We start from the raw sequence: 23,461 nt of genomic DNA on the forward strand, positions 1-23,461 counted from the left end.
TTATCCAGAAAGGATCTCTTTTTATTTAATTTAATTAATTTGATTTTATTTTATTTAGCGTAAATTGTAAAATACTGTCAAGAGACATAACAATCTCATATAAAACCTCAGAATATAGAATATAGAAAACAGCTTTTAAAGATGTGTATTATAATTAAAATCTACAGATGAAAATAGCTGAAGTGCAATAAAATAAACAATTAAATGTCTGAAATGTACCAGTGCATGACAAAAAACTATGGCCCGTGGTATCGATCACAACAGAGTTTTTATTTTTTAAGATAACATTCGTACTAACCGAAGAAGCTATTATTTGTTCAGTTAAACAGAAGAAGCTCCAGACCTGCTTGTGCTGAGGTTCCTGGCTCTCTGCTGCCTCTCCTGTCCTGACAGGTGTGTCCTACAGCAGAGACACCAAGTCAAAGACATGTACACACTCTCAAACATCGGCACGTCTTACTTTCACAAAACCGCAACTTTAACACTAGATTTGGATTTTCAGAAAGAAAACCGGATCTTTAAGGACTAACAAGGTTGACCTGATTGAACAGCAATAAAATAAATACAAGCCAAAACCACGCGGCCTAGAATAATAAATGATGACACAAACAAAAAGCCTCACCTGTTTGCCATCGTTATTAACTGAAGCTGTGGGTATGGACGAGCTCTGCGGCACGGAAACATCATCAACACTACTGCTAATGACATTTATGACACTTTCAAGTCATTTTACGATACATTTTTGTTTGCATTTTCTTAAAAAAAAAAAGAAAGCTACTGTGTTATGATCTGCCTGGAGTTTGAGGGATTATTGACTAATGCACATCAACTGAAAATTCAATGCGCATTGGACATAACTTTTAATAAAAGGATGATTAGAGCATTCTGGGGTGGATAATTATTTATTAAGCTTCCTTTTAATAGAGGTTTGAATTCACACGCTTTCGGATCTCCAACCAAAACGCCCTTTCAGGTGAACGTTACCTGTGAAGATGACTTAAAGGGATGGAGTTTCTGCATCACACCGATCGTTCCAGACCGTCCTGCTGAACAAAGCACTCAAGCAGTGAAGTGTAATGATGACACTAACAACAGCAAGCCCTTTAATTAAAGAGAGCCTCATTAAAACACAGACCGGTTGGACGGGACGACCTGCTCGGAGGGCGTTCACCTGTCCGTGCTATTGTTTTTTGCGCCTCTGACTTTTTAGCATTCTTAGTGTAAACCGATACGTAACGTGTGTACGCATAACTAACGGCAAAGTGGAAATACCGACTCAAATGAGCAAAACAGACACACCTAAAACACTTCTGTTCACTGATTTAGTTTTTTTGTAACTGTTGGTCACACCACTGATGACGGATACACATTGAGTCTGACCTATCTGCTATGAGAAACACTCAAGACACTAATACCTAACTATTTTTGTCCTGGCGGCCCGGCTGACGCATGTGTAAGCAATGGCTCCTGAATATTAATTACATAAGTTAAGGTTATAATGTAGGACAGGGGTACCCACATTATATAGAGGAACAAAACGGTGTCAAATAAAGGTAACATTAGCCAAATTTAATAATATAGTGCTTCATGTTCAATGAAAACTGTGGCATTTTCAAATGGCAAATTATTTTATGTTGACAGCCAGTTTTAAAGACAAAAAAAGCCTATATGGTAGTTTTATTTGTGTGAAAATGCACAATATTTACGGTGACAACACACTTAACGTGCTATTCAATCGTTTTTGTTAAGAGTACAAACAAACAAAAACGTCACGAGTGCACGTCTTTGATTGGCTGAGCTGCGAGGGCGTGGCTAGCTGACGAATTAACGCGTCCTACGGGGAAGGCTCGGCTCATGAATATTAATTACGTGAGCTAATTAATATTCAGGAGCTAGGAGTCGGTTCTTTCGCCTCAGGCGACGGAATGTACATGAAGTTATAGCGGCACGCGCGTTGAACGGAAATCCCGTTCAATTTGCGAGCAACGCATTCAAAGATTTAAATCACAAACTCGCAAAACTCCCACAGCCGTCGACGTTTCCTCTTTCGGCCTCCCCTTAAAAGATTAGTTTTAACGACACGAAACAAACGGCGCTTACCTCGCTTCTCGTCCTTAAACTATTCTCCAAAAGAAAAGCCGACGGACGAGAACAAAGACAGAACGGTGTTTTAAATCGTTTCAAAGCAAACGAGTTGAGAGCAAGACTTGTCGAAGTCCACCGACTCTTCCTTGAAAACAGCACATGATCGCGGGGCGTGTTTCAACGACACGGTGGTTTTCTTCTAGATCTCGAGAGCTTTGATGTTCCTCACTGCTTTGAGCGGCTGACCCGAGAAGTGGGCACCCGGAGAGCAAAGTGACTGGTTTTAAACTATTTTATTACAGTATACCCATAATCGCATTCTTCGTTACAGCATCGCACAACACGTGAAATAACTTTTTTGGTGCAACAGCTTTAGGGTAGTTAATGTGCAAAACAAGAGCAAGTTAAAAACAGCACTTCATCCAATGAGTAAAAGCAATTCTTGTGGCTCCATCCTCACCTTATGCAAAAAATGATTGAACTGTTGAACCACGAACCACAGCAGAAGTTGTACAATACAAAAGCATTGTGATGTAATTTGTGACTTCATGTCCGTGTTTTGCAATAAATGTGACACAAAAAATAAGAAAACAAAAAAGGCAGATAGAAATAATTTAGAAAACCGTTCTTACTTCATCCAGCAATTATTATGTGAACATTGTGCACAGTTAAAAATGTCAATGTGCGCATTACGTTCCATAGAAAACGGGCAAAGGGCTTTCGTAAAAAATCCAGAAAACTCTTCTAGACTTTGGTCGTAGAGCAATCATGGTTCAAACTGGAAAACATGGCTCTTGCTTCTTTACGGGTCTCTTAAATATGTGTTCTTGTAATAACTGTCATGTTGAATGAAGTTCTTGTTTCCTTCACTAGCGGAGCGCAGTTATGGTTAAATATTGTAAGATGTGTTCACACTGACAGTGATTTGCTGCAAAGCATAACATTGAATACCACTCCCGGTCAATTCGTTGGGCGTTGAAGTACTTGAGCAACAAACCAGCACGTTTACGAATACGACTCATTAAAATATATCACGAGTTGTTCTGTAAATTGAAAATAGGTGTTAGCGACTCAATTACAAACGAATTGCCATTCGAATGATGGTTCAGAAGTCTCTGGATGGATTGCTCGTTTGTTTACGCGAAAACCCGAACCGACCACGAAGTCGGGGTTAAGTCGTAACGCTCGCACCTGCGGCGTTCCGTTTTATGCAAATGAGCAGCGACAGCCAATGGGAGCGCAGGCGGCCGGATCGTTCAGATGTTTCCACTCGCGTCGAGCAGCTGCTCTCGGATGGAGTTGAGCTCCGCCAGACCTTCGTGCAGCTGTTTGGCCAGACTGCGCACCTCCGCCGTCACCTCCTTCTTGCAGCCCTTCTTCACCTCCTTCGAGTCTTTGGTGAAGTACTTGTCTATTCCCTTCTGCAGGCTGGCTAGCTTGGCCAGCGTGTGGTGGATGACCTCTTCGGCTCGATCCACCGGGTCGCTGACCAGGCTGATGGTTTGCAGGGCCCGCCGCACCTCCCAGTCGCCCGTGTAGTAGTTGTTCCGTCGCAGCAGCGGATGAGAGCGCAGTCGGCAAAGGCCTTCGATGACGAATCGCAGACAGCGCTGCATTTCCACCAGCTGGGCCTCGTAGTCCATAATGATGAGCTCAATCTTCTTACGGTCCTGCATTCAAACAGCGGGAAATATTTAAAGCACGTTTAAAATAAATACAAATGTGTATTTGTATGATGCCTCATTACAATAAGCTCCCATTAGTTGAAAAAACAGCAAAACATGTTCGCTCGCTAGTTAATAATGTTAATGCATTAAACTATATATATATATATATATATATATATATATATATATATGATTTAATATTTACTGCACTTTTATTCAGTCAACGTTTAAACATATGCATAAATGTACACATATATATGTCATTAAGACAATGTAGTTGCATAATAATAATAATAATAATATAATAATAATAATAATAATACAGCGATGCCTTGCCTGTTTGGGTTAAATGGGCTTCGTATTTCATGCAGTTTAGCAAGGCATTGTTTTTTAATTTAAATCTGCAGATTTGAATTCAAGGCACATAAGACTTTAAGACCCTAAAGACTAAAACGTAAGCAGTTGCTTTCGTAGACTTCTGGGGGTCCTATTTAAATCTGTGTCGTTTTTTTTTGGTTCACTCCATCACGAAATACGCTCACGGAAAGCTTTTAACTTCTTTTTTTTTTTTTTTTTGTCTCAAGCAATACTGTACGACGTTCACGTTACATGAAACATGAAACACATGAAACAAATCATATTTTTTTTCAAAACCATTTTTCGGAACAAGGGGCCCCCTGGTGTTTCAGGGGCCCTACACAACTTGCCTGTAGTGAGAATTGGTGGAAAAGTTTGTGATTAAAACAAGAACAAATATCTGTTAATAGAGATGGAAAAATCGACTTAATCCAAAGTTAAAGCAGTGTTTTTGAGCGCAGTGCTGCTTTGTACACAGCGTTCCCTTCAAAAAGACGCTGGTTTAAGCTAGTCTTAAAATTATTAATAACCAGCAAAGGACCACCTTAAACCAGCTCAAACCAGCATCTCAGCTTCAAAACACACCTGACCCTGTTTTTTCACCAGGGTTAGAAGGGAAGCTGCTGTTTTTAGTTTTAAAACGGATTTACCCTCACAGTGCATCACGCTTTCCCAGCAAGCGCTAATGCTTCGAGGCCTTCGGGATTGGTCAACACTTTCTTTTTTTGAGAGACGTAAACTTTACACACAGCGCAGTTTTAGAGTTTTCTTGTTACACCTATAACTTACGAAAGAGAGAGAGAATAAACGGTTGGCGTGGCCATACGTACGTGCATGTTGTTGATGGTGTCTGAGATGGTGGCGGAGGCGGCCGTGATGCCGCCCGCTGTAGCTACGCCCAGCCCGATGGCGAGATGATGATGGACGCTCCGAAGGTGACGGGCACCAGCGCCAGCCCCGCGATGGCCGCCGCTCCTCCCACCGCCGTGGTCGTGCCTCCCGTGATGTTCGCGATCTTCGTTCGGTGGTGGAAGCTGCTGAGGTCGTCGGCGATGCCGTATAAGATCAGCACGTGCTGGTAGAGCAGCTCGGCCCGCTCCATGAAGAGCTTCAGGTACACACGGAGACCGCGGTGGACCTTATCAGCCACAGCTTTAAACGATCTGACGGGACACACAGAGAAAAACCAGGAGACTACAGACACTGTAGAGACACTTTCCACTGTGCATTAAATCAAATCTATCCATGTGTGAAGATCACTGATGAAGTCTTACACGGTCTCTTCTTCTTTAGAGCTGATCGTCTCATTGGCAGGTATTTCATCCCAAACTGAAAACATAGACTGAATGTTAAACGGCTCAGATCTGGTGTGTGTGTTGAGTTAATGAATGTTTTAATGAACTCACACTCCACTGTATTCCACCACTCCATCAGACTGTCCGTGTCCTGACAATAAAACACACTCAAAATCACCTCAAGAGAAAGTCAACGCAAATGAAACAATCTACAGACATAATCAATGCTATAAAGCGGGCATGATGAGGAAAGATGATTATTTTGAGCCCGACCGACCCCTTCATCATCCTCTTCCTCCTGCTGCTGCTCTTCCTCTTGAACTCTCAGTCGTTTCATGTCCTTCTGAGCTGACATCCACTCAGCCTTGCACAGAGAAACATAGAAATGATTCACGGCAATAACAATATCTTGCCCGATTATTTAGGCCATATTTTATGTTACATAATCAAATATGTATAGAAATATTGATTTTTTTATCACCAAGGATGCATTAAAGTGACCAAAGGGGACAGGAAATGCATTACTAAAGATCCAAAAGATTTCTATTTTTACATTCAATAATACTAAATGTCTCTTGAGCAGCGAATCAGTGGATTAGAATGATTACTTAAAGATCATATGAGTACTGATGCTGAAAATTCAGCGCTTCGTCACATAAATAAATTAGAGTTTAACAGATGTTCACATAGAAAACAGCTTTTTTAAATTAAAATACTATTTAATATTTTTTTCGGTCAAATAAATGAAGTCCAATTGAGCAAAAGACACTTCTTTAAAAGGTTTGAAATGGTGACGCATGTAAAAATGATCAAGGATGTGTACTTTAGCAGCATCAGACAGGTAGAAGTCTCCAGACGTGGCTCCCGGGGGATCCAGAAACTCTTCAGGAAACTCCATGTCTTTACTCTGAGAAAAGCAAACAGATGGATTATATGAGATGAAGATCGTGGATCGATTGTGGATTAAGACGAGTACGCAGTTACCTTTGACCCTCTGCGGAGCGTGTCGGTCTCTTTCTGTGGTTTATTGTCCTGCGTGAGAGGAACCTTCAGCGTCAGACGAGTTTGAGTGAACCGCAGGAAATCATGAGTGAAACCATAAAAGTTACCGGGGTGTATTCCTCCGCCGGCTCCGCGTCTCCAGCCTTGAACAGATCTGCTCCCTTCTGAGGGAACTCGGCATCTTCAGAGCTCTGGAGACATCCGTAACCGTACGGTCAGAAATGTGACGTTCAACGCGTGAGTTCAGAAGAAGTCAAGCCCTCACCTTTGAGTCTCGATGGGACAGCGGCGGCACTTTCAGGAGAGGAGGCTTCTTCAGCTGCAACACAAACGACATCCAGATGGGATTATACATGGACTACGATGAAAGAAACGTCTAAAAGCAGTGAATGGCAGGTTTGTTCACCTCTGAAGCGTCATGATCTTTGCTCTGCTTGATCTCAGGCTCTTCCATACCCTACAAAACACACACAGGTGCTCTTTTAAGCCAAAAATATCAATTACTGCTATCGTAGATCAATTAATATTCAATAAATGGTCGGGAATGTTTGAAATAAAGCAATGTGCAAACTAGAGCTGTGTTTATTGTGGACTGTACTATTGTAACCTGAAATAAAAAAATGGTTAAATTAACTAAAATAGAAAAGAAAAAGATTATTTAAATCAAGGCAATGTTTAAATTTCATTGAATTTAACTTGAAGGGCTAAATTAACTTAAACTGAAATAAAATGAATAAAAAAGATATTACTTTATAGTATTATAAAATGTGACTAATATTAAATAGTATCTACTATTATATACAAAAAAGCTAATAAAACACATACAATTGTTAACTTTAATTGAAATTGAAATGAAAAATCTGAGATAAAAATGAATCGAAATATTAAACTACATTAAAATCTGTTATACTATGTTATAAAATTAGTTTAATATTAATTAATATTTAATATTATATTTAAAATAACTAATAAAATTCAACAAAATCACTAAAACGACCAAAAATAAAATATGAAAATTAATTTGAAATTAGTATAAATAAAAAAATGATATAAACGACAAAAATAAAATTACTATAAAATTTAAATAAAAATGTAAAATAATCTCCTGAGTTTGATGACTTACCTTTGAATGCCGGCGATGAATGCGAGGGACTTTAAACTTCAGGGATTTCTTCTGAGCAAACAGTGAAGAAATGGAATTAAAACGCAATTAAAATCCCCCCAGAGATGATAAGCGGTTTCGAAGACTCACCGGCCGGCAGTCTGTCATCTCCGGATGTTTCTCGTAGCCGTCTGCCGCTGTGAAGAGATCCGGCTCCAGATCAGACGCCTGAAAACAAACACACACCGATGAAGTCTCAACTGTGTTCTTTTCAGTATGTTTCTTCATTAGCGCCGGTTCTTACCTTCGAATCCCACGGAGCAGGCTCCATAAAACCATTATATGAATATGAACTCTAGAAAAGACAGTCATGTGAGCAATAATCACTTCTGAAGGGAGCGGAATATGAGACGCTGTGAGAAAGAGACTGAACCTGCAGGAGGTCGGGTGAAAAACTCGTGAGGAAAGGGTCTTCCTGAAAACACACAGAGAGGACATGAGTGAAGAGACGGAGGAATCAGAGCCATGCTCTCGTGAAGACTCACGTCTGCTGTACCTTCATCTCTGGAGCTCTGAAAGCCTTCGGATCGTCAAACCCCTCGTCATCCTACAAACACAGTCAACGTTACACACACACACACACACACACACAGACACAGACACAGACACAGACACACACACACACAGCCGAGGATCTCACAAACCTTCAGGTCTGGACGAGGACTGAATCCATAAGCTCCCTTCAGCTCAGAGTCAGCAGTCTCCTGAAAAACATATACATATACACATATATATATACATACATATATATATATATATATATATATATATATATATAATAAATGAAAAATAAACAATAAAAATAAACATCTACAACACAGTTTTTAATTTTAAATATTTTTTTGCTGAAATTTTATATTTTTTTGTTTTCAACACATGCATTCATAGTTTAACTAACAAAAAACCCACTGAAAACAAACAAGAACAAATTTTGTAAAAATGAACAGAATTCCTACAAATTCCTATAAACATTTAATAAAATAAAACTATATAAATTCCCTAAAAAATAGCACTGCCGCATCTTTTACACTAAATTGAAATTAAACAAAATGTAAAAAATAAATTAAAAAATCTAGTAAATATTGTTTTGTAGATGATCGTACCTTAAGAAGGTTTGGTATCTCCTCCTTTGACTCGTGATTAGTCTTGTCCGCCTGTTAGCAAACACACCAGAAGAAGAAGAACGACTGATTATATATACACATGATATAATATAGAGACACACACAGAGATGTTCTGAGATCAGGACTCACTCGAGATAAACCGATGACAAACCCTCTCTGTGGAACAAACTTCACCCGCACTTTCTTTTTGGCTTTCTGTTAAAAACATCAGAATAAAACTAACAGCGAGTAAAGTAACGCATTCATGAAAATCTGAGAAAGCAGCAGGATGTGGACCTGTCCTTCGGCGCTTCCCTCCGTCTCCTCGTCACTCAGGTGTGTGTCCGTGTCTGGGATCTACACAACATGATGTGTGTGTGAGTCTCAGAGGAGTGATACTTGATTCATTGATTCAGTGCTGAACCGTCACACGCTGAGGACATCTGCTGGACATCTGCTGTATATGAGTGTGTGTGTGTGTGTGTGTGTGTGTGTGTGTTATATGAGTGAGTGTGTGTGTGTGTGTGTGTGTGTGTGTGTGTGTGTGTGTTTCACCTGATGACTGAGTGGGACCGAAGCGCTCAGATCCTCGTCTCCCTCCAGAAAGGGATCTTTGGAGGACAACTGAAAACAACGCACACACCGTTTTGAACATATTTTAAGATTCAAACACAAATAATCTTGAATAAAATCAAGTGTCTTTTATTTCTGTTCTTTCTCTGCACTAAAAGGATCAGTGGAAACACCTTGGACTGGATCAGAGGAGGACCACTCATGGATTTCAGACCCACTGTAGACATATCCTGAAGAAACCAGCAGACAAGCACATACTTTATTTAAAAAAATGCAATTTTGTTGTGTGTTCTTGTCATTTTATCCATTTAAAATATGCTTTAGTTTTTTTTTTTTTAATTTAGTTCTAGTTATTCAGTATTTCCAGCCTTTGCAACTGGCTGAAAAAAAAAAATTATATATATATATGTGTGTGTGTGTGTATGCGAGTTAAATATATGATTATTGTAGCTGTTTATTTAATGTTTGCTTGTTTGTATTTTAGAAAACATTAATAATATGTAACAAAAATGTTTTTTGTGATTTTTATTTTTTGTTAAACACTGATAACAGCGGAGTAAACTAGTGTTAAATGATCCTGTCTAAACATTTTACTACTGGTTTCCTGTTGGTTTATGGATTCATAATGCAGGCTTTAAATTGAAAGCATGATATTTCCCATAAACATGCAAAAGCAGAATAAAACGATCACCTTCGACGGTCTCTGAGGCTTGGATTTCTGCAGCTGCTTCTAAAAACATGAACAAGAATAAGATCAAATAAAACAGTACTGGTGATCATAAAAATCCCAGCATATGTTTATAAATATCGTGTGTCGTCTCACCTGATCTTCTGTGGTCTTCTCGAGGTCTGAGTGTTTCGACAGCGGCGTTAAATCATCCTGATATGAGAAAGAAACGGGTTCAAAGGTTGCTCATCTCCAACATCAATAAACAGATTATTATTAAAGTACAAACCTTATGGTCTGGAGAGAGTTTAACTGAAGCTTCAGCCGATTTCACCTGAAAAATACAAAAACAAACGAAGATCATTCATTGTTTTATGAAATAAATATTATCTTTATTATTATTTTTTTTTATTCAATTAAAGTACAAAACATCTAGATGTTAATGTTGATGTTTTACCTTCGAGCCTCTGCGGTGTGTAATAAACTTGGGTTTTGAAGATTTCTTCTGTCAAGAGAAAGAAAAAACCCAATCTGTTATGAAACGCAGGAATCTGAAGTCACTGAATCGATCTTGATTCACAAACAAAGAGCTTCTTACAGGTTTATACTCCACAGCTTCATTCTGTTCTTCTTCTTCTGGAGTGAAAGACTGGTCCGTGCCATCAAAGAGCTTGAACACCACACACACAAAACATCACTCACAAACGCTCTTTCATATGATCATCATAATTTGGAGTTTATTCCTGGAGAAGTCTGACCTTTGACCCTCGTCTCGGACCATTTGTGTTCGTCTCGGAGCTCTTCGGTTCTTCTCCAGTTTTATCCTGAGGTCACAGATACTGTTGTTTATTACAGTACAGACACTGCACTTTGCATGTTTGTTTCCCAGTTTCAGGTTCGTGTCTCAAGTGTGTAATTAGTCGGAGAAAGGCAAATAAATCAGACAAAATACACATTGATTATTAAAAACTCACACTTTATAAGGTCTGTTTTTTTTCTGCCACAAAATAAGGAATAAAAACTAACAGCATATTTGTATCTTCCAAAAGTGAGATTATATCAAATAACTAGTTGTAATAATTAATAATTATTCAAACTTTTAATTTGCAATTATGAGAATTTTTTTTTAACTGATTCAGTTGCCTTTTTTCTTGGGCAGAGAAAATAAGAAATCAAAATGTTTTTATCTGCCTAAAGTGCGTTGATATTTTGTTATAATTATTAATAATCCATCCATCCATTTACTATCGCTTATCCGGGGCTGTGTCACGGTGGAAACAGTGTAAGCAGGGATGCCCATACTTCCCTCTCCCTAGACACTTCCTCCAGCTCTTCCGGGGGAACACCGAGGCACTCCCAAGCCAGCTGAGAGACATAGTCCCCCCAGCGTGTCCTAGGTCTTTCCTGGGCCTCCTCCCAGTGGGACATGCCCGGAACACCTTCATTGGGAGGCGTCCGGAACGGATGCCCGAGCCACCTCAGCTGGCCTCTCTCGATGTGGAGGAGCAGCGGGTATACTCCAAGCTCCTTCCGAGTGACTGAACTCCTCACCCTATCTCTATGGGAGCGCCCAGCCACCCTACGGAGGAAACTCATTTTGGCCGCTTGTACCCAGGATCTCATCCTTTCGGTCATGACCCAAAGCTCAAGAGTAGGAACGAAGATCGACCGGTAAATCGAGAGCTTCGCCTTGCGGCTCAGCTCCTTCTTCACCATGACAGACCAGTGCAGCGACCACATTACTGCAGAAGCTGCACCGATCCATCTGTCGATCTCTCGTTCCATCCTCCCCTCACTTGTGAACAAGACCCCAAGACACTTAAACTCCTCCACCTGAGGCAGGAACTCCCCACCAACCTGACTTAGAGGTGCTGATTTTCATCCCAGCCGCTTCACACTCAGCTGCAAACCGCTCCAGCGCACACTGTAGGTCTTGGTAGGTCAGCAAAAAGCAGAGAAGCTATCCTGTGGTCACCAAACCGGACCCCCTCAGGCCCCCGGCTGCGCCTAGAAATCCTGTCCATAAAAATAATGAACAGGACCGGTGACAAAGGGCAGCCCTGTCGGAGTCCAACATGCACTGGGAACAAGTCTGACTTAATGCCGGCAATGCGAACCAAGCTCCTGCTCTGCCTCTGCTCCCTCATTGGAAGACGCGCTGGCGGGATTGAGGAGATCCTCCACCGCCCGACAATATCCCCAGTCGAGGTCAGCAGGTTCCCACCAGCACTGTATACGGTGTTGGCAGGGCACTGCTTCCCTTTTCTGAGGTGTCAGACGGTTTGCCAGAACCTCTTTGAGGCTGTCCGATAGTCCTTTTCCATGGTCTCCCCGAACTCCTCCCAGACCCAAGTTTTTGCCTGCACAACAACCCGGGCAACGGTTCGCTTGTCAGATGCCTCAGGAGTCCCACGAGCCAACCAGGCCCGATAGGACTCCTTCTTCAGCTTGACAGCATCCCTTACTTCCGGTGTCCACCATCGGGTTCAGAGGTTGCCGCCACGACATGCACCGGAGACTTTGCGCCCACAGCTCCGGACGGCCACATCGACCACTCGGACTCAATGTCTCCAGCCTCCTTCGGGATCCTGTCAAAGTTCTGCCAGACGCGGGAGTTGAAGATCTCCCTAACAGGGGTCTCTGCCAAATGTTCCCAACAGACCCTCACGGTACATTTGGGCCTGCCAAGTCTGTCTGGCCTCCTCCCCCGCCAACGGATCTAACTCACCACCAGGTGGTGATCAGTTGACAGCTCCGCCCCTCTCTTCACCCGAGTGTCCAAGACATACGGTCGGAGATCAGATGATACAACCACAAAGTCGATCATCGACCTCCGCCCTAGAGTGTCCTGATGCCACATGTACTGGTGAACACCCTTATGCTTGAACATCGTGTTCGTTATGGACAGACCGTGACTAGCACAGAACACCACTCGGGTTTAGATCGGGGGGGTGTTCCTCCCAATCACGCACCTCCAGGTGTCGCTAGCATCACCATCATGAGCGTTGAAGTCCCCCAGCAGGACGATAGAGTCCCTGGTTGGAGAACTTTCCAGCACCCCTCCCAAGGACTCCAAGAAGGTTGGGTAGTCTACATTGCCATTCGGGCCCGTAGGCACAAATGACAGTGAGAGTCCTCCCCCCAACCCGGAGTCGCAGGGAGTAAACCGACACATGGTGGCTAAGCTGGGTGGCTATGAGCAAGCCCACACCAGGCCGCCGCCTCTCACTGCGGGCAACACCAGAGTAGTGAAGAGTCCCTTTCGAGGAGATGGGTTCCAGAGCCCAAGCTGCGCGTGGAGGTGAGCCTGACTATCTCTAGCCGGTACCTCTCTACCTCCTGTAACAACTCAGACTCCTTCCCCCCCAGAGTTCCATGTCCCTAAAACCAGATTTTGTGTCCAGGGGTTGGGTTGCCGAGGTCCCCGCCTTCGACTGCCGCCCAAATCACAATGCACCAGACCTTACGGTCCCTCCTGCAGGTGATGGGTCCACGGGATGATGGCCCCATGCCGCTGTTTCGGGCTGAGCCCGGCCGGGTCCCGTGGGGCATGACCCGGCAACAAAGTGCTCGCATGCCGGCCCCAGCCCCAGGCCTGGCTCCATGGCGGGGCCCCGACTGCGCCCGAACCGGGTGACGTCGCGAGTCTTATTAATATCATTGTCCATAAGGGGTGGGGTACTCAAACTTATTAATAATTATCTGTATAATTAAAATTAAGTCAAACCTTTCACTTAAGAATATTATAAATGTGATAAAATGCATAATTTGTCAGATTTAGCTGCCTTTTTCTTTCTTTTCGGGAGGCACAGAAAAAATCCTCTATAAGTTAAGAGATATAAATATTTCATATTTTTCTGTGTGTTTCTGTGTTGAAGGTGTTCTCTCACCTTGGAGCTCCTCCTGATCAGCAGCGACTGTCTCAATTTTCTTCCCAGGGTCTGAAAGATCAGCAGAGACACAAACACTCGTGAAGAAGAAGACAGAGCGTGTGAACCGGGCTGATTTCTCTGATTCACGTCGTACCTGCTTCCTGTCCTTCTTCAGCGTCCCATCAGAAGCGTCTGACACCTGACAGAGCAACCAAACTGATTTTAATAATCTCTCTGTGCTTCTAGACTTCAGCAAACGCATGCATTGAGGAAGAAACATGTCAGCCTTTTAACTACTGTTTTGCTGTGAAATTATTTATACATCAGTGTTTATTTCAAATTATTTATATACTATTATAGTTTTTATAGATTGTGTCAATATTTTCATTTTCAATAATGTAATTATTAAATTATTTATTATTATTATTATTATTATTATTATTATTATTATTATTTTTATTATTACCCATCAAATTAATTTGGTCTTTTTTTTTTTGTTGCATAAAATCTTTTTTTTTCTTTCTTTGTTTTACTGCAGTCACAAATGTGTATTGCTTTAATTAAAATAACAGTAACTGAATAAAACAGTATACAATAAAACTCTATAGACTAATACAACCATATAGATTAATAAATATGCAAAAACATGCAAAAAACCCCAACTTTAAATACTTTAACTAAAATAAATAAATTTAAAACATTTAAAAAAAAAAAAAAAAATAATAATAATAATAATAATAATAACAGCACATTAATGATAGTAAAAAAACATTTAAGTTTATTCCCGTCTTGAACTGTTTTTTGTTATCAGCACCTGCAGGTATGAGTCCCTGCGGAGCCTGATCTTCCCGGCCTGTAACACACACACAAGACACTTGTCATCTAGTGCTGTATCTAAGGGCACTTATTTGAATGCCTTGTGAGAACGTGATCACAGAAATCATCTGATGAAGTGTTTTTAATGTGTAACTGAAATAGCGCCGCTTTCATATGAAGCGTCTCGACTGTGTTTGTGAGGAACTCACCGGTTTCGGCTCTGAAGACAGCTCCGGACTCCAGTCCTCCACACACCTTTCCTGTAAAGCACGTTTGAAGCACGAGGCGGATTTGTTTTTACAAATCAAACATACCACACCAACTAACATCAGTCATCAGTCTAACATCTTACACTCTCCTTTAGCTCTTAAAAACTCTTCCTCAAAGTCAAATTCAACATGCCTGCAGAATTCTGCGTTTTTTTTTTTTTTTATAGAAATGCCTCATGGACAATCTTTACAAATTTGCATTCCAAGAATGCTTAAAAGAAAAAATAAAGGAAAAGAAAATGATAATGATGAAAGAATGAAAAAAACGCACCTGACCGATGAGAAGGACGTCCTCAAACACCTCCAGGTCTCTCTCGGGCTCCGACGGGATCTGATCACACACACACACACACACACACACACACACACACACACACACACACACACAGTCACACACACACACCAGAAATCGCTGTGGATTGTGAAAACTGTTTTTTTGGTCCACAAGCACATAGTTTGATTTTTAAAAAGTGGACCAAATGATTGAAATATTAAAAACATTATACAACAAACGTCTTTTTGGAATAATGTGTACAGCTAGATTATAAATAAAAGAATAAATGAATAAATAAATAAATAAATAAAGCAACTGAACATTTTATGTTGCTTCTACTACATTTTTTTTAAAATTAATTCTGGCATTTATGCATAAAATTAAATAAGACATGAAGGGTAGCATATAATAACAAAACTTTAATATTGTTTTGTACAATAGTTGATTAAAAAAAAAAATGTTATTATCAAATGACATTCACCTTATTATTATTATTTCAATAATATAAAAAAATAAATGCACATAATTAGTTGTATTAATTATTATTTTAGGTATGTATTCATAAATAAATTTTTACTTGGTCCTCATGTGTTTCTCTCTGTTCTACACCTTTAAGTTTATACAAAAATAGCAAAATCATACACTTAAAAAGTCATTTTGTTTTGTGTAAATATAAGTTATATTGTACTGTACTGTACTGTATATTTGGATATTGTAACAATAATAATAAAAAAAAAAAAAGCGAGAGAAACATGAAAGAACGAATGTGTCTGGATCTGATCTGATCTCCAGCAGAAGAACGAGTGGCAGCACTAAACTGAATATTATCATCAAATAACATCTGTTCAACTCCTTGAGAAAGACACGCAGAAAATGAAAGGCATAAAAGGGAGTCTGAAGGAAGCGTACAGTACCTGAGAGAGAGCAGGCGGCTGCTGGAGGCTCCTCGGGGCTTTACTGCGAGGAGCAGCTTTTGGCGGACGTCTCCTGAACATCTACAAGAAGAAGAAGAAACAAAAGAGTCTCATACAGACCTGAACACCCCAAGAAATCATCAGACTCCCTTTCTGTGTGGAAGTCTGGGACACATTTATAATAAGCATGTAATTGGACAAAAAGCTATATGCATAATAAATAAATAAATTCTCATTAAAAATTAAATAAATAAATAAATAATAATATATATTTATTTATTTTGCATTATTTTATAAATCACCTTATTTTAGCCAAGGCAACATTTATCATTTTTAATTACTTTAAATTAAAGTGCTAAAAAATTATTTAATGAATGGATAAATAAATAAATGAATAAAGTAAATAAAAAAACACAGTAAAATTGAATAAAACTACAACTACAAAAACTAATTCAAAATGCGATTATAGGGTGAATCCAGAACAATATAGCAATTTTTCTTCAATCGATTGCAAAAAGTGCTCCAACTGATCTGAATCTATCTTAACAGGATGTTAGTGATACTTGTTTGTGTATAAATCCTAAATTATTTCATCTTTAGAGTATATCGATGAACTCAAAGCTACAAATATGAACTAAAATCACTTGGTCTTCACTACGAAGACAATCTTATTTAGTTCTAACTGCGAAGGTGTTCTTCACCAGGTCTCCGTTCGAGGTGCTTGAGGACAGAGCGGTCTCTCGAACGACTCCATTTTGCAAAGCATCATGGGAAACACGGGTGCGGTGTTCTGAATCTTGACCGTTGCTCTTCTGTTCTTCGCTCTGAGGGTCAAACAGAGGATCGAACGTCTGGACGGCAGGGACGTGGGACGAAACCAACGGAGAGCTGGACAGAGTCTCGAAGAAACCGTTGCTTTTAGCGGACGTTTGTCGGAAAACGCTGTCAGGATCGGACGGTGACGCTACGGTGGGCGTGGCTGGGAATTTCTTCTGTCTGGATAGGATGAATTCCAGGAGAGGGTCCCTCTGATTGGCCGAGGAGGAGGCTTCTGTGTTCTGATTGGCCGAGCCGCTGCGTGCCGTCTCTTTGAAAGGCTGGAAAATGTCGTTCTCTTCGCCCCAAGCGCCTGACGCTGTCGAGGTCTGAAACGCACCGGCCGCGTCGTCTTTATAAAACTCCGGCGGAGGAAACAGGAGCCAGTCCGGAGCCGGGAACGGATCTGCAGGCGTTTCGGTTAAACTCTTCACGTCGTTCTCCCCGACGACCGGTGTCACGTCACGGTCCTGAAAACACAAGCGAACCGCATGAATATAATGAGCTGAGATCTGAAACACAAGCTCATTGTGTTCATGACAATCAGAAATACAGACTATTCTACTGGATGCAAGGAGACAAACATCTCGAACGCCTAGGGTCGGTCAGATTCGGTCAACACCGCTGCTGCACTTATTCCATCAAAAATCCAATAAAAACTAAACTATTATTACAATACACAATAGAACATACTTTAATAATACATTTGTATATCGTTTTCCATTCATAGTTTGGTTTAGTGTGACTTTCGATCAATTTCTCGCATCCTTGCATGGATTAAAAAGCATGTTTTAATGATACCTGAGGGCTGGAAGAGAAAGGATTCCAGGAGCTGATCCCGTTCTGGAGGAGAGGAGCAAGAAAATCAGTTTAGACTGGATGAAAAAATAAAAGAAAAAACATACAAAAGACTGGATGGAAAAAGATTAAAAGTTATTAAAAAGTTACCCTTTGTCTATTTTATATATATATATATATATATATATATATATATATATATATATATATATATATATATATATATATATATATATATATATATATATATATGTATGTATGTATGTATATAGTTTCATTTAATTGTTCTTGATTCTTGATTGTTTTTGTGGTTTATAAGGACTTCTCATAAGATCAATGGTTTTTATACTGTACAAACTGTATGTGTTTTACAGTACAACCCTACACCTAAATCTACCCATCACAAGTAACTATGCATTTTTAGATAAAATAAAATTATAAAAAAAACAATTTAGTATGTTTTTTTAAGCGATTAGAATCACAGGGATATTGTCAGTGTCCTCATTCACCGCCTTCATTCCCCGTCAAATTCAACTTTTATTTGTCACATACACACACATACATGGTACGACATGCAGTGAAATGTTCTTTACAACCGTCCAGCGTCAGAATAGAGAACAAAAAATAAATTAATTAAAAAAATAAAACACACACACACACACTCACTCACTCACTCACACAGACACACACACACAGACACACACACACTCACTCACACAGACACACACACACACACACTCTCACACACACAGACACACACACACACACACACTCACTCACGCAGACACACACAACACTCACTCACACAGACACACACACACAGACACACACTCACACAGACACACACACACACACACTCACTCACTCACACAGACACACACACTCACTCACACACACACACACACACACTCACACAGAGACACACACAGACACTCACACACACACACACAGACACAGACACACACACACACACACACAGACACACACACACACACACACACACACACACTCACACACACACACACACACACACACACACACACACACACACACACACACACACACAGACACAGACACACACACACACACACAGACACACACACACACACTCACACACACACACACACACACTCACACACACACACACAGAGACACAGACACACACACACACACACACTCACACACACACTCACAGAATCTCACCTCCATAATCAGACCTGAGACACCAAACCCTGAATCACCATCCTGTGAAAAAAAAACACACCGAACAAAACAAACCAGAAACTGAGATCCTCTTCATCTATTTGCATCAGCGCTTATCTCTGAAGGTCATTTTCTTAAAAAGAGTTTAGTGACATGTACATAAACCAAACAGTTTTAGCCGCCATTTTCTAAAGGCTTTAACTGAGGGGGTTGTTCTTATGTGTGAAGCATTTTACAAAACCTGTTTTTAATGAGAAAAATAAAACAGAAACCCAACATCTCCAGTCTTTCTTAATGCAATCAATCACTAACTCTACCTCTATAAGTATTTAGGGTCGTGGTGTTTATCGTGTGATCATGAAGAGTTGCAAAAGCAGCAGCGTTTAGCGACGTAAGCATGACGTCGCGCAGAGAGGCAAAATACGTGACGTCAAGGATGACGTACGCAAGCCTGCACACGTGCGCCGGTCCGTGACAACTTTTTTCACTTTAAAGCTCTAATTAAGCTTAATAAAGCCAGACATTATTTTAATGACATCTGAGATCACCACGATGAGATGAATTTCGCTCTAGCCTACAACAAACACGAGTTCTCCCTTTACACGATTAAAGCATGTACGTCGTCAACATCTGCAAAGGTATCAGCTAACATTAAAAGATCAAATACAATCCAACATATTCTGCACGTTTTGTAGAAGATTAAAAAAAATGAACATGCCTTAAAGTAGCATTCGGTTGTTTTGTCTTTAATAACACACATGCAGCTCCATCTTTAGTTCATTTAGCAGGTTCGCTTACACATTTTAATAGCGAGCTTACCATGTGTCCGCGGGGTTTCGAGGAGGCTTTGAGAGAGAAACGTGCGTGAAAAAAGCGCTCACGCTAAAGAGCAAAAGAACAAGCGCCTGATTTTGAGTTCCTTCAGCGCTCACCCCCGAGCGAAACTATGCGAACCTACCTGTCCTGTTCAGCTCAGCTGGGTCATGTGTCACAATCCTGACGACAGACACTCGACGGATCCATTCAGCTGATGACCAACAAAAAAACATGCCGTGTTTTCACGGGGCTCGAGTAAGAAAGGCGTTCAAAAACACCGGGTTGTTTTCGAGCTGAAGGCACCCTGCCACATTGATATTTACCCATCAACAAATTAAGTATAATTAAGTGCCAATCTTTTTCCCTTTATTAGCAGAATCCTCCTGAAGAGACATCTCCGTAAACACGTTTTCACCGGCTCACAAACTATCGTAAAACATGTAGAATCGTACTGTGTTTTGTGGTTTGCATGTGAAAAAATAACAGTGAGTAATGCATATAGGTCACTGATCAGTCAACTTATTCCCTCGTTCATAACAATGTCTATAATCCGACGATTTATAGCTGAAGGTTATTTAATATTTAATAAAAGCATTAGAGGCAACCAATCCGTCATCCTGGTCATTTAGCTCTTTAAATGATGGGAAAAGTGCAAGCAATTGGCAAATATTTCAATATTGAGAATGTTTTTTAGCTCATTTTGATAGAAATTCATAAAGCAGTTTGGGCAATGCGTTTATTTTTTGTTTTAATTTGAAGAGTAAGGTGTTTGTTAAAAAAAGAAAAAAAACATGTTTTTTAGTTTAGGTTTACACTGACGTGAACAAAAAAGAGGAAAAAGCAACATATACATTAGATGTTATTACTAGATATTAATCTGCATTTAAAATGGCTAAAATATATAAATTATGATAATAAACTTTAAATAAAACTAAACACAGAACTAAGCATATCTGATTTTTATAATAGCATAAAATTAGTCGCATTCCTAGAAAACGGTAGCTGTGTAGTTTCTTATGTTTTATGGTTGAGGGGCGGCTGCTGCTGGAAGATCCGTCCCTCAGACTGGACTCTCCATGAGATCCGCTGACCCGAGAAGATCCGGTTCATCTGGAGAAGAGCTGTGGTGACCGAGGTCAGATAGACCGCGGCGTGAAGTGAAGGTCCATCTCACCTTCTTCTCTATGGCCTCCTTCACGGCGAATTGTTTCAGGAATCCGGCTGATCTCATCTCAAATCTCACCAGCTGTATTTTCGCCCTTTTGGCTTACGGAAAAACCACATGCGATTATTTTAAATGATAGTCAAACTAACAGACAGCATGAAAAAACAATGTGGTATGGATATTCTTGACTATTATTTGTAATTAAAATAACATTTTAGTCAAAGAGAGGCTGTTCCAGGAGTTTAATATCCTGCCAATTATTTCACATGTATTTAATCACGGTGTTTATTGATTTTATTAATTGATTGATATCAGTTCATCTGATCAATCAATAATACTACGTATTATTCAGTAATTTGTTAAGATAGCATGATAACATGACCTGAAAATAATGTAGCATTATGAATACAATATTTCAATATCTGAAATTGTGTTCATGGCATAAGATATTTAAGTTGTCTCAAGCGTAAATATGGGGCGAGTCATTTTTAGTGAAAGACGTACATCGTTATTTTTGTGTATTTCTCGACTCACTGCAGAAAGGTAAGGCATGGGGAGGCATCCGTCGTCTCAATCAGTCGGTCTGTGAGCGAACCCGCCGTCTCATTTCCACTGAGCGTTATCCGGCTGCCAGTCGGCCCACTTGACGGACGGCCAGGTCACTGGGCTCTGGTCGACCACAGCCACAGGTTCTTGGACAGGCGATCCAGCCCTGCATTTGATGGAAGAAGGCGTTGAGCTGAGAGGCCGAGCGCCGTTATCGGTAGTCACCGGCGAGGCCAGGTCTATGAACTCGCTCCTGCGGTATCGCGGCGTCGTGCTCAGCTCAGGCTAGTGAAGACGAAATTAAATTTGCCTGCTATGTTATCTCCTGTAAAGATTTAGATGCAATCGCGATTCATTTACAGAAAGTGTCCTCCTGTGATAGCAGTAACCTACGAAACATCTTGCCTTGGTAGCAAAAAAGGGTTTTGTTCCTCACAAAGCCTTGACGTGATGCCACTTCCGGTGTTTCACAGACACACCACACATCCTCTGCGTCCTGGAGCTGGTGTCTTCCGGGAGTCCCAGTTGCTGTAGTCGAAGTTCTGGTCTCGGTAAGACCAGGCGCCAGTCACCCCATCATACAGGCCCGTCCGGAGCTGTGTGTGGTCCTGGAAGCCGAGGGGCGGCGAGGTCTCCCGAATCTACGTATCGGTCCTCCGTCGGCTCTGAACCTTAGCCAGGTCCGCGTGATGCTGCCTGCAGAACCACGGGCCGCTCCAGTTCTTAAGCTTCTTGGATGAGAATGAAGTAGCACGAGTCTTGAGAAGCCCTGTCGTAGACATTCAGACAAGATTTGTTTAGTCTCTGGATCAGATCGGGTATCATGAGGTGGGAGGGCGATGCGGCAAAATAAAGTTTATGAAACAAAATTAACAATGCAAACACTTATAATAATGTGACTTTCAGTTCAATTCAAAAATTGCTTTATTGGCATGATATGAATATAAAGAAGCGATTTTCATTCGGTCACAAACTCACCTAGTAAAAGCACATGAAACATGTTCAGGATCATCTACAGCTTTTCACTGAAATACATTCATAAAACCATCATTAAATGACATTTTTGGTTGGAATATATACATATTAAAAAAGGCATAAATCAGTATTTTCTATTAACTCAAACAGATAGAACATTTTGTGCACTGGACAAAAAAAGTCTGAAATAGAGACTTATATGAAATAATGATAGAAAAGACACCAGGAATGATAAAAAAAGGCATTAATTAATAATAAAACCTTAATGCATGTAATAAAAGGCTTTTCCTCACGATTACATGGGGAAACCATATCAGTTTTAAATCAAGGTTAAATGGTGGAAAAAACAAGTGACAAATAAACAAGAGAAATATAACACAACCAGAAGATTAAACATCGTTCAGCGTTCTCTAAACTGCAGTGCTTTGGAAGTCTGGTTCAGTGTGGAGCAATGAGGCTGATTTCCATTCTGACTTTACTGCGGCAGGAGGATCTTTATTCAAAAAGAGCAGAGCAAATCACTGTAACTGAGCTCATCTGTGAGAAATACAGCTTTCCATGCTTGAAATGCACTTTACTTACACAAACTTTACTCATAGCAAATTCATCTACAGCAGATGCTCCATTTATTTCTGGACCATGTACAAATTCATTCTTTCTGATTTGTTGTATTATTATTAAAACCTTAGCTACTATATTCACACTTAAAACTGTGAAAAGTAATCTGAACAATGCCTGAAAACACTTAGGCACTTACTGTTTCTTTGCACTCTTTATGATCAATGGCGTACTATATTCCTCAAATGTAAACAAAATGATATCCTGGGCGATATTACAATAAAAAACATTAGAACAAAAACAGAATGCTAAAAATGGCTCTGTATAAAACACTCAATATGTGGTTTATTTTAACTTCAACAACCAAACCATGCAGTAATTTTGTCAGCGATCGGAACGAGCAAAATAAATTAACATTTAATTTTTCCTGTTTAATACTCACCTGGCGTTCTACGTGCACTATATTTCCCAGGTGAGGTTTTTCAGTTAATATTTTGAAATGTTATGAAAGTCTAGACATTTATTTCA

General features: G+C 40.3%; 2 protein-coding genes across 2 annotated transcripts in view; both read right to left on the reverse strand.

Moving 5' to 3' along the window:
* Nucleotides 1-2,240, reverse strand: part of LOC122348997 (apolipoprotein L6-like) — an 11,218-nt gene extending 8,978 nt beyond the window's left edge. Inside the window, exons 1-3 of the mRNA XM_043244920.1 lie at nucleotides 985-2,240; nucleotides 623-667; nucleotides 344-400 (exon numbers count right to left, since the gene is read on the reverse strand). Of these exons, the coding sequence (XP_043100855.1) occupies nucleotides 344-400; nucleotides 623-667; nucleotides 985-1,020 (138 nt within the window). The 5' untranslated portion in view covers nucleotides 1,021-2,240. The remainder of the gene's footprint in view (nucleotides 1-343; nucleotides 401-622; nucleotides 668-984) is intronic.
* A 119-nt stretch (nucleotides 2,241-2,359) lies between these two features.
* Nucleotides 2,360-19,740, reverse strand: si:cabz01007807.1. The gene is given in 38 exon segments (XM_043244888.1): nucleotides 2,360-3,755; nucleotides 4,940-5,022; nucleotides 5,025-5,272; nucleotides 5,384-5,438; nucleotides 5,516-5,555; nucleotides 5,682-5,768; nucleotides 6,228-6,311; nucleotides 6,389-6,436; nucleotides 6,514-6,597; nucleotides 6,672-6,725; nucleotides 6,813-6,863; nucleotides 7,530-7,580; nucleotides 7,659-7,736; nucleotides 7,813-7,863; nucleotides 7,942-7,983; nucleotides 8,065-8,115; nucleotides 8,213-8,272; nucleotides 8,672-8,722; nucleotides 8,822-8,887; nucleotides 8,969-9,028; nucleotides 9,227-9,295; nucleotides 9,418-9,474; nucleotides 9,936-9,974; nucleotides 10,068-10,124; nucleotides 10,201-10,245; nucleotides 10,369-10,416; nucleotides 10,510-10,581; nucleotides 10,670-10,735; nucleotides 13,802-13,852; nucleotides 13,938-13,982; nucleotides 14,598-14,636; nucleotides 14,809-14,859; nucleotides 15,140-15,199; nucleotides 16,057-16,137; nucleotides 16,758-17,342; nucleotides 17,674-17,715; nucleotides 18,874-18,915; nucleotides 19,693-19,740. Coding segments are annotated over 38 exon segments (3,210 nt in total). The 5' UTR covers nucleotides 19,696-19,740; the 3' UTR covers nucleotides 2,360-3,341.
* Between the last annotated feature and the right edge of the window lie 3,721 nt (nucleotides 19,741-23,461).

This window comes from Puntigrus tetrazona, chromosome 7, assembly GCF_018831695.1.
Source record: "Puntigrus tetrazona isolate hp1 chromosome 7, ASM1883169v1, whole genome shotgun sequence".
Taxonomy (NCBI): Eukaryota; Metazoa; Chordata; class Actinopteri; order Cypriniformes; family Cyprinidae; genus Puntigrus; species Puntigrus tetrazona.